The sequence below is a fragment of the Amphiprion ocellaris genome, chromosome 21 (genome assembly GCF_022539595.1).
Source record: "Amphiprion ocellaris isolate individual 3 ecotype Okinawa chromosome 21, ASM2253959v1, whole genome shotgun sequence".
NCBI lineage: Eukaryota > Metazoa > Chordata > Actinopteri > Pomacentridae > Amphiprion > Amphiprion ocellaris.
Genome location: NC_072786.1, coordinates 27,521,099 through 27,536,029, shown reverse-complemented (window position 1 = coordinate 27,536,029; position 14,931 = coordinate 27,521,099). Strand labels below are relative to the sequence as shown.

Below are 14,931 nucleotides of genomic sequence, written 5' to 3'. Positions count from 1 at the left end.
TGCAATCTAAAGTTATCTTTATCCTCGAGGTATTTTTTGGCTTAAAAAAATTCCAAAAATGTCTATATTTTTAGATTTTGACACTTAAAACACAAAGCTAGCTTCTTAGATACTTCCAATTAGGAATTTGCAGTTTCCTAAAACAGCAAAAATCAAAAAATCCTCACATTTTGACCAGTTAATTACCACTTTCTTCTCAATTTGCACCCAAATTCTTAGCCAGGATTGAGGCTCAAAACGTGTTTATAATAGAAAATATTTATTTTCAAGTCTCACCTTCAAACATGATATTAAGTGTGCATTTATATAGTTTACAGTTAAAATTTCCAGTGTTAGTATTAAATTTTACAGGAAGAAAGTTAGTAGATTTTCACAATAAAGGCCAGAATCTCAGCGGTAGCTTTGAAACTAAACTATTATTAGATATATAAGTCACAGGATGATTGAAGATTTTAACTTTTATTCCAGTTTCTTCTTCTGCAGCTTGTCTGCAAGCATCCAGTGCAGAAGCAGCTTGTGAAGCCAGTTAGATGGAGTTATTTTATCACCAGTTCATCTTAAGTTTTTATTTAATTGAAGCTCACTTCCAGGAAAAAGTGACACTTTTTGTTCTTACGTAAAAGCAGATCCATGTCCTGCTTTCTATGATTAAACTGCATTGTATGTTTTGAATATAATACAGTTTTAGCTCATTATTTTCATGTTTTTTGCTCTAAAAAGTCACTTTTTATCACTATTTTCTGCTTCCAAAAGAGGTTGATGGGACACAAACTGTCTCCAGAAACCACAAAATGATGTACGCAGCCTCCAGATGTCAAAAAAAAAATCTAAAATTTAAAAAAGTGTTCTATCCTATGTTGAGTCTTCAGTGTTCCCTCGGCCGTGGTCCAGGATCAGCTCTCCAGGACGGGCAGAAATGGCAGGTCGGTGCTGCCCAGGTAGGTTCTGCCTCGGTGCTGGAAGACGTCGCTGATGGCCCACGTCAGTCGGCCTTCCGGGTCGTGAAGCGTCGCCACGATGTCGCCCTCCAAACCGAGCTCCAGAACCAGAGCGTAACGAGGCAGCAGGAGGTTGTACGCGCTCAGAGGAATCACCTGCAGACGCATTTATGGGTTACATTGTGCATTTGGATGAATTTCTTCAGGTTTGTATGGATGCTATTAAAAGGTCCTGATCCTGTCCTGTCAGATTTCACTCTATCTGATCTCAGAGCAGCCTGGAACAAAGCCTCGCTTCCTGACCGACTCAGTATAAAGAACTGTGTTCATATGGAGCAAATGCATGCAAATGAAAGGTGATAAAAAGCTTTGATCACCTGGATTTGTTAGTTAATCAACTATGAAGTTTTTGCATGGCATACTGTGATGTTTTCGACGAAATTGTTGACAAAATACTATACTATGGCGTGTCTGATGTGAAATTTGACTACATAATATACGTTTTTTTTAACTTAAAATTTGATGTCAAATATCACTTCAAAAACATCATGATGTCATTATGATGTATAGTATGTAGTCCAAGTTTTGTTCAGAAACATCATAGTATAGTATGTTGTCAAATTTCATATCAAGAACATCATAGTATAGTATGTTGTCAAATTTCATATCAAAAACATCATAGCATAGCATGTCGTCGAATTTTTGATCAAAAACATCATAGTATAGCACTGCGCCACTCAACCCGCGGCCCACGGCTTACTGTTAGCAGTAAATATATTTTTTTCTATTTTTAATGAGGACAAAAAGTTTGATATGCTGACACCAGAGGGCAACATGTTTGACCTACTGACAACAGGCAGGTAAGTGTTGCAATTGTAGGACTGTACCAGTTGGTGGCGGTAATGCATCAATAGGTAGTTTGCTAACCGCCAAAAAAAGGCTCAAAAGAAGACTAATGGAAGTGGAGTTCATGGCTGCCGCCAGTAAAGTTAAGCACAAGTTATGTGATGAACACAGGACATTTCAACGGTCATGGGAGGAAGAATTTGCTTTTGTGGAGGTAAATAACAAGCCAGTGTGTCTTCTTTGCCTGAAACGGTCCATTCCAAAACGAACGAATCTCCAGCGCGACCACAACTGCCACAAAGACTTCAAAGCTGACTTTCCACCAGGCAGTAATATAAGAAAAGACAGAATATGCAGTCTCATTGGAAATCTTCGTGGTCAACAAGCTGTTTTGAGATTCAGCTGTAAAGAAAGTGACAGAATCACGGAGTCATCATTTAAAGTAGCGTGGAATGTAGCAAGGAGTCAGCGGCCTTTCACTGAGGGAGAGCTGATAAAAAACAGTGTTTTCTGGACTGCATAGAGTCCCTTTTTGCCGAGTTTAAAAACAAAGCTGAGATCACCCGACAGATATCCAAACTGCAGCTTTCAGATTCAACTCTCAATAGACTTGTGGAAAACATTTCGGATGATTTGTTCATAAAATTGATCGACGATCTAAAGAAAACGCAGCACTTCAGCCTGGCCATTGACGAGTCCACTGATGTGTCGGATACGGCGCAACTTATGATATGGGCTCAGTTTTTTAATGGCGACGCATTCATGGAGGAAATGTTTGCTCTGTTGCCACTGACTGGCCAAACAAGAGGAGAGGAAATTTGTTTGGTACTCGCCGACTTTTTCCAGGGACCAGGGAGAGAGATTGATTTGGGGAAATTGGTGTCAGTTACCACAGATGGTGCACCGTCGATGGTTGGAAAAGAAAGAGGACTTGTTGCATTAATGAGAAAAGAAGACGCATTTCCACACTTTTTTTTCCAACCATTGTATTCTTCACCAAGAACAGCTCTGCTGCAAACTCACAGGTGGTGAACTGAAAACAACGATGGGTAAAGTGGTGAAAGTTGTTAGGTACATTAGAGGCGATGCTCTGAAGCACAGACAGTTCCGCACCTTAGTAGAAGAATATGACACACAATATGAAGACCTGATGCTGCAGGCCGCAGTGCGATGGCTGAGCAGAAGCATTGTACTGGAGAAGTTGGTGGATTTACTGATGGTGATTCTATCATTGCACAGAGAAAGCATGCTGATCTGTATCATGTCAACGATGAGAAGTTTGCACTGGAAGCAGCTTTTCTGGCTGACACAACCAAGCACCTGAACTCCGTAAATTTGAAGCTCCAGGGAAACAACAAATTGCTGCCTGCCTTGGTGAGTAACGTTTCTGCTTCCATGGAGAAGCTCTCTCCTTATCAAGACCATGGTGACAATGACTTCACACACTTCCCAAACCTACGTTCACAGGTCAGTCAGTTGCACAGTGTCTTATTTAAACCTGCTATCTGTGTTCAGTAGTTGGGTGAACTTGCCAGTGGCAACATCTACACTGCCACTATTTTGTTACTGAGACACTTCACAAAGTTTTTTTTCTTATTTTAAATCCTGCGTGAATTTGACTTTGCTTCTCCATGCTAAGAAATGTGACACAATGTCCTGATTTCAACTGAGTGTAATTGTTTTAGCTTTGACCTCTTCTGTCAGGGCTGCCTATTGATGCACACTTTCTGTGAAAAATGCACACCTATATGTTTTTTTATTTCATTTGGTAATACCTCATTGCTCAAAGAAGTAGGTCACCTAAAGAGCTATGCTCCTATGTTTTACAATGGTTGGTTTTTGGCCACAGATGAACTTTTTTGTGATGTGCAAGATTTAATTTTTACTTTATTTTTTGGAGTAGTAGGCCAATTAATTTTTATAAGCAATCTCTTAATTTATTTACTTTTGGAATAAAGCCTACTTAGTTTTTTGATGTAATTTAGTTAATTTCTCAAAAAAGCATTGCTTGAAAAATATTTTTAAAACTTTGAAACAGTACTTTTGTTTGTTACAAAAAAGTGCTAATATGGAGTAAGTATGTATTTTGTTAATATTTTGTGAATAAAGCCCCATTTTGTAATTTGATATATATGACAATTTTTTTGTCATGACATTTGGCCTTTTTGCTTTTACTGGAAATGCAGAAAACAGCCACAAATAGATCTATAAGGCAAAGTATAATATATTTTCAACAAAATCTTATTTTACTTTTACAAAAGCCTAATGAAATTGTCTTTATATTGTAGTGCATTTAAAATATTTTGTTATTGAATATTACCTTGATTATTTAAATGTCTTTTACATAATTCAGTCATATTAAATTAGTACTTTTAGGTTGCGGCCCACACAAACAGAGATATTTTTCTATGTGGCCCATGAGCAATGGTAAGTTGAGTAGTCCTGGTATAGCATGTGGTCAAATTTTTGGTCAAAAACATCATAGTATAGTATGTTAAGTTTCACATCAAAAATGTCATAGTATAGCATGTGGTCAAATTTTTGGTTAAATCGTCATAGTATAGTATGTCGTCTAATTTTTGGTCAAAATCGTCATAGTATGTTAAGTTTCACATCAAAAACATCATAGTATAGTATGTTGTTTCACATCAAAAACGTTGTATAGTATGTCGTGTATATATATATATATATATATATATATATATATATATATATGAGAAATTTCACAACCTACTATACTATAACGTTTTTGATGTGAAACTTGACAACATACTAAAGTATGGCATTTTTGATGACGTTTTCCATGATATACTATACTCTGACATTTTTGATGGTCTTGTAATTTATCTAAGGTGAGATTAAAACACCTGACAGGTGAGAGCGTGCTGATGGTGAACATAATCACCTTGGCCAAGAAGCGTTTGACCGCTGGGTACGGAGCAATCATATCCAGGAAGGGAGGCAGGAACTTCCAGAAGCGAGGCGTTGTTATGCCGACCAGGAACGTTCCGTGGTCACTGAGGCGGATGTTGTCGGGGTAACCGATCATGTTGTCCAGGATGATCTCTTTGGTGCCAGCCTTCGGACCCTTTAGCCAAAATCTGAGAGCAGAGATTAAACTCAGTATCTGTCCTATTGTATGTGATTGTAACTGCATTATTCATGTTGTACGGACATAAATTTCTCCAACGGTAATGTTGTTTTATTACTAACAAAAAGCTCCTGTTTACAGACAGAGCAGAGCAGTAGCTCGGGTGAATTAGCAGAACTGTTCTTCAGCTGTGAGGTAGCAGATGTTGCTGAACTTGTAATAACACCACAATAATCCACAAGCATGTGTAGTTTCCCTGTTACGCTGAAAATATCAGTGCTGCTAGAACATATTTTTCTGATGGTGCTAGGCTAAAGCTATCACTAAGAGGTTTGCTGTGCCTCTTAGCTTGCAGCTAGCACTATCTAGAGTACTCTAACATCTTTCCAAAGCAAAATGAACTTTATAAGTCTGTTCTAACTGACAAACATCTGTGTCTAGCAGAGACACAACCTGCAGAAACTGAACATAAAGCACATCTATTGCCACAAATGAGGAAATGGCCTCTTTCACTGTACTTAAGGCGAGGCTAAGAGCTAGCAGCCAGTGACAGATTACCATTAAACAGTGTCTGGAAAACAACAACTACTAATGCTTTGGTTCAACTACAGCTGTTTTAAATGCACTGTATGAACACACTACTGTTCAAAAGTCTAGGTTCACATAGAAATGTACTTATGTTTGAAAGTAAAGTAGTTTTTTTCAATGACAACATTAAATGAATGATAAATCCAGCCTAGACAAGGTTAATGTGGTAAATGACTATTGTAGCTGGAAACAGCTGATTTTTAATGGAATATCTCCATAGAGGTACAGAGGAACATTTCCAGCAACCATCACTCCTGTGTTCTAATGCTACATTGTGTTAGCTAATGGTGTTGAAAGGCTCATTGATGATTAGAAAACCCTTGTGCAGTTATGTTAGCACATGGATAAAAGTGGGAGTTTTCATGGAAAACATGAAATTGTCTGGATGACCCCAAACTTTTGTACAGTGGTGTAAACTGGACTCTACAGTGGTGGAAACATGACGTTTACCTCAGTACGCGTCCGATGCTGGTCTCGGCCAGCAGCAGGAAGCTTTGATCGGGCGACAGAACGATACCGTTGGGCATGTAGAGAGAATCCAGCAGAACCTTCACACTCCCTGTCCGGGGATCGTAGGAGAGGAGACGGCCGAGGCGGTTCAGCTCGATCACCTGAAACATCCAAGAGTTCAGGATAATTTGGTTTAAACACAGTACGGCTCAGCTGAAGTTGCTCAGAAACCTGTTTGACTCATTTTAACAGAACCGAGTCTTTAAGGTTTTTCTTGCACAGAGGAATTTTGTCAACCCGTTTTTAGCCACGTTTGCTATTGGCAGCAAGTGTAATAGACATTTTTGTGAATTAAATGGTCAGAAATAACATGAAAATGCAACATTTTCTGCCAAAACTAACCTAAAGGATTGAGCTATGGCTATAGAAATAGCTTAAGACCACTAAGTGACTACAGAGAGAGAAAGAGAACCAAAGTAGCACCTTTAAGCAGTTTTTTTAAAATCAAGAATTGGTTTATAAAGATAACCGATAATACAGATTATTGACGAAATGCAAAATATTGGCTCCAATAATTGGTCGATCCCTAACTCAGACTGTAATTTATAAGTGACCAGTAGCAGCAGAAACTTACAGATAAGTGGAAGAGGATCACAGAAACGCAGCTGTCTGTAGTTTTCATACAATATAATCAGTTTTTAGGTCGTTTCTGTGATCATTCAGTAGCATCTGAAACCAACAAAGTTACTCACCGAGCCACCTATAACTAAATATTTTTGCTCAGGAAAAGCTGATCTAACAAGGAAAAAAACAAAACTGAAGAGAAAGTTCTATACAACCCCACACATGAAAACAAACCTTTTCAGCCACTTCTGAAATGAATCCAGTTGCCAAAATGTCAAAACAAGTCACATGAAAATCCAGCAGCCTGTCAGAGGATCTGATCAGCTTTCCTGGGTTGGTTTTGAATTTCCATATCTTAATATCTTCACTGTCTTTCCTCTTTAAACATCTGACTCACCTGCTTTAACCAGGAAGTCAGATTTCTCATTTCCATGTCACTTTTTTAAATCTGTCCTGCTGAAACGTTTGTGATGTTAACCGACATCCTGGAGCCTCACAGGTGGCGATCAATGGACTTTTTTTTTTTGTTTCTTAGCAAAGTGCCTGGACGGTTTGAAGAACAAGCCTGAGTGTCGTCTTGTGTGTTTTTGGAGGCCTACGGTTACCAAGCAACGCTGAAAAACCTGAACGAAGACTGCTTTCATCAGCTTTCCTTTTTCCTGACGAACAAACTGAGTCACACAAATGCTTCACTGGACCCTCGTCTCAACTCCTTAGGAAGCTTCTAAACTAAAAGCAGACTACTTTACAGCTCAGATATGCAGCTGATTAGCAGCAATTCACCTCCAGTTTGACGTGTCTCCGTCCCCATCGGCTGGAGGAGTCGGTGAAGTAGATGATCCCGGTTTCAGGGCAAATCTCCAGGCCGTTTAGAAAAGCAAAGGGAACGCCATCAGCGCCTGAGGAGAAACAAAACACCAAACTGTCTTCAGATCAGATCTTTATTTTCACATTCAGCGCCTCAACAAACACACTTTACCTTCTGCATTAGCCACCAGCAGCGTCTTTTCTCCGGTTCTGGGGTCGACGCTGTGCAGCCCCAAGTAAGAATCGGCAACGATCAGCTGACCGTGACGATCCAGACGAACTCCGTGAGGACGACCGCACACCGGCTCATAGTCTGTGCTACTTCCTGAAGACACAAAACACGTTTCTAGACTCTAGTTTTACCTTAAAGATGCTGTAATTAACCAAACAGAGGGAACAATGGAGCAGAAGAACTATTAACGTGCTGAGAGACCCAGAAAATGCAGCTTTAGTCTCAAACTGATCCTCATCTGTTGGAATTATTCCAGTAAAATCAGTTGAAACTGTATTTAGTGCTCAAAAGGAATAAACTAATAAATGTTAAGATCCCATTTATTGAGCTTCTTAGCTAAATAAGCACAAAAACAAGATGAACTTTGGATTCTGAGCTTCTTTTGAAGATTTTAACACCATGAAGTTGTGAAAAGCACAAAAAAGTGTGGAACAAAGAGGACAGAAGGAAGGACCCTGAACAAACAGAGAAGATGAAGCAGAAAACAACCTACGAACCACATTCTGGTAGATTCTGTCCCATGTGTGTGATGAGGGTGAGGCTGTCGTCAGGTCCGATCCTCCACAGCTTCCCGTCCACCGTTCCTGTGTAAACGTTACCTGAAATACAAGAAAACACGATAAAAAAACAGCTTCCACACAGATCTGCTGCTGGTTTTTCATTTTTCGGCTTAAATGTTGTGTTTTTCAGAAGAGAAAAATATCCAGAAACAGCATTAAGATCACGTAAAAGTAAAAACTGAAGACTCTGAACTAGTGATTTTAAATATTCACCTGTACAGAAAAGCAGTAATATAATTTTTATTCCGTCTCCAAAGCTTTGTCTTTTTTAAGATTGCATTTTGTAAAATGTAGTAATGTTTAATTTCTTTTAAACTTTTATTTATTGATTTGTGTATTTTAATATATTGTAAAGCACTTTGCAACACCAGTTTGGAAACAACAATGATAATCATCATCATCATCATCATCATCATCATCAATGTTTGCATGACAATAATAACATATGAATAATAATTATACAATTATTTTATTATTATTATTATTATTATTATTATTATTATTATTATTATTATTATTATTATTATTATTATTATTATTATTATTATTAATAATAATAATAATAATAATAATAATAATAATAATAATAATTATTATTATTATTATTATTATTATTATTATATAATTATAATGCTGATTATAATTATATTAACAATTATTCTCATTATTACTATTACTGTTGTAATTATTAATACTAATAATAACAATAAATAATATTATTATAATCATCAGTATAATAATAATAATAATAATTATTATTATTATTATTATTATTATTATTATTATTATTATAATTATTATTATATTATCATTATTATTACATTGTATTACTGTGCATGTAAAAGAAATATTACCAAAAAATGTAAATATAAAATAAAATAAAAAACAAAATACCAAAGAATTGTATTTATTATGTATTATGTCTATTTATTTTGTACAAATATTTTTGAAAAGTTACAATATGAGTATAATATAATATAATATAATATAATATAATATAATATAATATAATATAATTAACATATTACATGACCCATAAGAGGAGCAGAAAATAGTCTATTATGTATAAATAAGGATCCTGAACCTTAATTTTAAACTTTTCTGTCTGTATCTTAAAAGTCACACCTGAAAGTCTATGGAACGGTTTGTGCCACCTTCAGAAATTAGATAAAAAGTCACAACAAAATGCTATAAAAGAAAGTATTTTACTGGAACGGTGAACTTTAAAAGCTCCACTGAATGCATTATTTCCACTCTTAATCTACAGAAAGACCCTCAGATGAACTGCATGTGTCTCTGATGTGAGCTGATACTAATCAACATCTCGTATTACCAGTTTTTTTCTAACCACGGTGGTGGAAGATGATTATCTAAACACCATCAGATATGTTCTAAAGGTGGAGCCTGTATAACAGCAGCGTCTTTATAAGATTGTTCATCTTGAAACAGGCCTCAGGATGAAACATTACCTGAATAAAGAAGAAATGCATGTGAAGCTGGTTCTTTTCTCTTCAGAGCAACAAAAAGCTAATTAATACACCTTTATGGATGATTCTGAGGTTAAATTAGAGCCGAGGAGACATAAAATCTACCCGACTCACCGTCCTCATCAGCAGTGAAGGATTCTGGTCCGTGTAGTTTCCCAGAGAACAGCCTCCGACCTTTCTGCAGACGAGTGTTTAGGGCCAGCGGGCCCTCGAGGGCCGGAGGAGGCCCTTTCAGTCTGAGGAGACAGGAAACTGGCAGTAAAACTACACAGCAGTTTATTAATATCAGTGTCCAGCTTTAAATCTTTACAATAAAAACAGTGAGGAAGAGGCAGTAGCTCTGAAAGACTCAACTTTCACACTTTAAGTTAATATACTGATGGATTTAAAACTGCTGTGATTATTATTTTATGACGTTAAATAATACCAACACACAGTTAATGAGCGTACAGTATGTTTTTTAAAGAATAGTCATATTTTTATTAGTTTAAAGAGCTTTTGGGGCTTATTTCCTCTCCTCTACAGTAGCTGTTGTTTCTTCTACTGTGTGTAATTATGCTCTTTTTTAAAGCATTATTGTACAAATAAATAAAGAAACATCAAAAACTATTCTGAATGAAGAACCTGAAAGAGAAGACATGGTTTGGCTTGAATCAAAGATAAATAGCAAATCTTTTCCAGTTGAAAACTGCTCAAAGATAATAAGAGAAATAACTTCTTAAGTAGTTAGGGTAAATTAAGTCAGTATTTTTATGCATATTTACATATATTTATTATATAAATATACATACTATGATCCTAGAAAAATGAAAAATAATGCAAAAAAAATCAGATATTGTGCAGATGTGGAAATAACTAGTTTAATGATTGATGGATGAAAATCTTTTCAAGGTGAAAACTGCCAAAAGATTATAATAAAATTTCGTAAGATGAGTTAAAATAAGGCTTTTTTTGATCCCAGAGAGGAAATTTACAGTTTTAAAGCAGGAAGTGGGATAGAGCAAAAATGCAGGACCATCTTTAGAAAAATAAACAAAAAATATACACCTGTACTGTTGAAATTGCACAGATTCTTCTATAGGTAGAAATTCAGATATTGCACTGATTCCACTAAATGCAAATTATCATCATACTTAATACTGACTGTGTTTAGCTGTCAAAACGCTAACAGGAAAAACTTATCAATTAATCGAGCATTTGTTTTTTTAATCAGCTGATTCACCGAACAACTTATTTATCAGTTATTCTAACAATAATTTATTTTATGAATCAGTTAGATTATCAATTAATTTACCAAAATAAGAATCAAAAGCTAGCAACATGCTAATTACTCCGCCAAGGAACAGCGGAGTTGTGTGACGATCAGAGTCCGTCCGTCAGCAACATTACTCAAAAACAGACCAACGGATTTGGATGAAATTTCCAGGAAAGGTCAGAAATGACACCAGGACCAAGTGATTAGATTTTGGCAGTGATGCAGCTTATAGACTGGATCCACGGATTGGTTAAAGATTTCTGTATCATTGCCAGATAGCGGCACGGCGTCACTGTAACCATGACAACAAGTGAACACTACATCAGCTACCTGCTGTTTATTGGGTTCAAAATCACTCACACATGTGGTTTGGGGTCTATTGGAGATGGCAGCAGGTAAAGTCCAACGGCTACAGCCAGCAGAGCCACGAACAAAGACCTCCTTCCCAACCTGAGCAAGAGAAGACAGAAAAAAACAACAAACTAATGATGATTTTGAATAAAGGCCGCCACTCATGATTATTTTCATCGAAACAATTAGTTGCTTGGTGTAGAAAATGTCAGAAAATTAATGAAAAATGTTCCACAAAGCTCAAAACGACCCAAAGATTTTCAGTTTGGTGTCATAAAAGAGGAAAGAAATTAGAAAACATTTACATTTAAGAAGCTGGAATCAGAGAATGAAAAGTATTTTTCTTAAATAAGAACTACAAATAGTTGGGGATTCATTTTTAATTAACTACTAATGGGTTAATTTTACACATTGAGGCAAACATCTGCAAAAAAAAGCAAATAAATGATAATGTCTTTTATTTGTTGCACACCACATTACAATCTCAATATACATTACTAAACTGAAAGCCTTAACTTTGCATTACTACCTTCAAAATGCACATTTAAAGTCAACTTTAAGACAGAAAGTGTGTGTTTAAATGAGCTGATTGTGCTTTCTAGTGATGAAACGCCACAATCTGCAGCGTTGCATCACACAGTGAACTTTGACTTAAGATGTTCCAGACTGTCAGAGTTACACAAAGCTGCTCCCACTCCCCTTAAATTTGAGGGGAAAAAAGGAAACTGGTTCTTTGTTCTTTCCCATCAGAAATAAACTCGGGTGACTATAATCAGCCACAACTTTTAAGTTTCTGTTGTGACAGCTTTGCAAGGGAAAAAAAGGACAAACTGAGGAACTTGTGCGACAGTTTACATGATTTTCAACCAACTTTCACTTTAAATTAAGATTCCATCTGCTTTAAATGATGTTTTCACTGATTGAAACTGATGCACTGTTAAACTATGAGGCATTAATCTACATGAATGGCTGTCACACATTGTTTTCTTAGTGTTTTTCATGCTTGTTTTCACTATGGAGCTTTAATTATGAGGACAGTAATTCAGCCTGACACGTGGGTTGGAAACGTGGGTTCAAGAGATTAAAGTGCTGAATAACAAGAAATATGGACTTAATTACCCACAAATGGGAGCCAGAACGCAGCACATAAACATGATTTATTTATCAGCTGGAAAAGCCGTTCTAATGCACAGTCAAAAAGTTGGCTTTTTAGGATTCCCTGAGATCTGATACCTTTGCAGACAATTCTAGAAGCTCTATTCTGTCTTAGAGCACGAGTAAGTTCTGGATTGTGTTAGTTTTATAAGACTTTAGGTGATTATGTGAACACGGTGGTGCGTTTAGGTAACTTCCCCCAGTTTCGCAACGCCCACAGCTCTGCGATTCCTGCTTTACTTCAACATGCAGGAGCAGCATTTAGATCATTGAAAGCAGCTAAATTAAAAATGCTATTGAAGTTTTATTAAAGCCGAAAGGCAGCTTAACTCATACTGGCTCCAAAAACGCATTAAATTCGTTTTTATGACGCGTCTGCGTTCAGGACAAACCAGGTGAAGTTAAACTTTCAGATTTTTGAAGGGAGTTTGGCGAAGCGCGGAGAACTTTCACACAGTTTGAAATCCTAAACAGACGAACTGAGTGGTTTATTTAAAGAGACATAAAGTGGAATTTAAACGTCAAACTTACATGTCTGAGTTTCAGCTGAGCGTCTCGCCCTCCTGCTGGATCAAACAAGTCTGAATCAATGTGCTCTCAGCTGGCACGAAGCGGCGCCGAAAACAAACCCGAGTGAAACCGAACACCTCCGATGTTCACCTTCAAAATAAGAGCCGCTTTGTTTCAGGAACGTAATTTTTGATGAGAAATTTAGAGGAAGTACATGAATTAGGCATTATTACTGGGTGTTTTTTCTATATGTTTTTTTTTTTTTTTTTTTAAAGAATTAATGTTTTATTAGTTTCGATTTTTTGTTTTTTCCATCACTTCTTATTTCTCCTGTAACTGTTTTTCAGCATCTGTGAAACATTCTGCATTAAATGCATCTGCGGAAAATTTGCTATAAAAACTATTAATTTTGGAGAATGAAAAAAGTGTAATCCAATACTTGCTCAATATATATACATGTATAATACATTTTAAATTTCCTTCAAAAACTAATACAAAATAGGTTTATGTACATGCTGATTGTCAGATCTGATATTTACCATTTTTCCAATTATCTTCATCGTTGAAAACTAATTTCAAATACAATAATAAAATTTAAAATGTGCTACTTTAACTGTGATGCAGCCCCTCTGCCTGTAGCTACCGTACTGTGGATTCAGTTAATTGGTAAAATTGAAAATATGTGTCATATATTCTGCTCACGCTGCATATAAATATTAATATTGGGGCTGAACTCATCATTGGATTAGATTTTTAATATATTGCACATAACACTGGTGAATTTAAAATGATGCCGCTTTGGCTCTGTAGCAGCAGCTTCCTTCTATCTGCAGTGGCTATGATTAGATGGCATAATTAATTATGTACTGTATAAATAATTGAAATAAAATTCACAGTTTAACATAAAAATTTGTTGGGTTACTCATTATTAGTTATAGCCTATCAACACTGAGGGATATGCTTTTTGTAAAATATAAATTAACAAAGACTGTTCTACAAAGTTTTGATAAAACATAAACAAAACTTATCGACTCCTGTTCTTAATTTACATTATTATTTAATCCTTATTAACAGGTTTGTGTCTGCATTTTAATGCTAATGTTCATTTTGTGTGGTTCACCAGCCTTTGTATCACTATTCATTATGTTAAGCTTAATAAAAAAATATGTGTAAATGTCAAAACTTCCTCCACAAACCTGGAAGGACACCAGAATTCTAACTGAAGTTTTATTCTGAAAGCAGGCTTGGGGTTTTCAGTTCACTCCTGCAGCTTCACATGTTGGTAGTTTGTCTGGTGCAGCAGGATGAAGGAGGAGGACTTCTTCTGCTGCTGTGAGGTTATTCGAGGTGGGGTCAACTAAAGGACAAGAGGAGGAGCTGCTGCATCTGCTCCAACCTCCAACAGCAACACATCACTGAGCAGCGACACCACAACAAACTCTGACAGCCACAAATAAAGATCTGAGGGAACTGTGCTTGTGTGTAATGATGATGAAGCTCCAGGCACTCATCAGCTTAGCTTAGCCTAGCTTAGCATAAAGACTGTAAACAGGAAAACTACTAGCACAACAGTAGCAGACATTACTAAGACTCTTTTTTTACCCTCCAGGTTTTGTTAATTTAGTGAGCTTTGGACAGCTTTTGTACAAAGCTAAGCTAACCCTAAAGGTTAGTTGTAAAACCTGTTTCCAACCCTCATGCTAAGCTAAGCTACCCATAAAGGCTAGCTGTTTGCACCTTTCCAGCCATTATATTAAGCTAATCTAACTCAGCCTCTATACTAAGTTTAGCTAACCAAAAGGCTAGCTGTTTCTCCCATGTCCAGCGTTTATGGGAAGCTAAGCTAACCACAGATGCTAGCTCTTTTCCTTGTTCCCAGTCTTAACACTAAGCTAAGCTAGCCACAAAGTCTAGCTTTTTTTACCCTGTTTGCAGCCATTAGGTTCAGCTAAGATAACCGCAAAGGCTAGCTGTTTCCCCCGTTTCCAGTATTTATGCTAAGCTATCCACAAAAGCTAGCTGTTTGCAACTTTTCAG

The 14,931-nt window shown here is 36.6% G+C and overlaps 1 protein-coding gene across 1 annotated transcript; it reads right to left on the bottom strand.

The window, feature by feature from the left end:
- Positions 1–242: 242 nt before the first annotated feature.
- On the bottom strand, positions 243–13,213 carry zgc:194209 (uncharacterized protein LOC570908 homolog). The gene is made up of 9 exons (XM_055006558.1): positions 12,916–13,213; positions 11,239–11,328; positions 9,738–9,859; positions 8,074–8,175; positions 7,517–7,669; positions 7,321–7,436; positions 5,914–6,074; positions 4,690–4,885; positions 243–1,094 (listed from the first exon to the last, which is right to left on the bottom strand). Coding segments are annotated over exons 1-9 (1,143 nt in total). The 5' UTR covers positions 12,918–13,213; the 3' UTR covers positions 243–893.
- Between the last annotated feature and the right edge of the window lie 1,718 nt (positions 13,214–14,931).

Coding starts and splice junctions, on each gene's coding strand:
- zgc:194209 (XM_055006558.1), bottom strand. Junction 9,860..11,238: donor ATAGACCCCAAACCACATGT/GTGAGTGATTTT, acceptor CTGTCTCCTCAG/ACTGAAAGGGCCTCCTCCGG. Junction 7,437..7,516: donor GCTGGTGGCTAATGCAGAAG/GTAAAGTGTGTT, acceptor GTTTCTCCTCAG/GCGCTGATGGCGTTCCCTTT.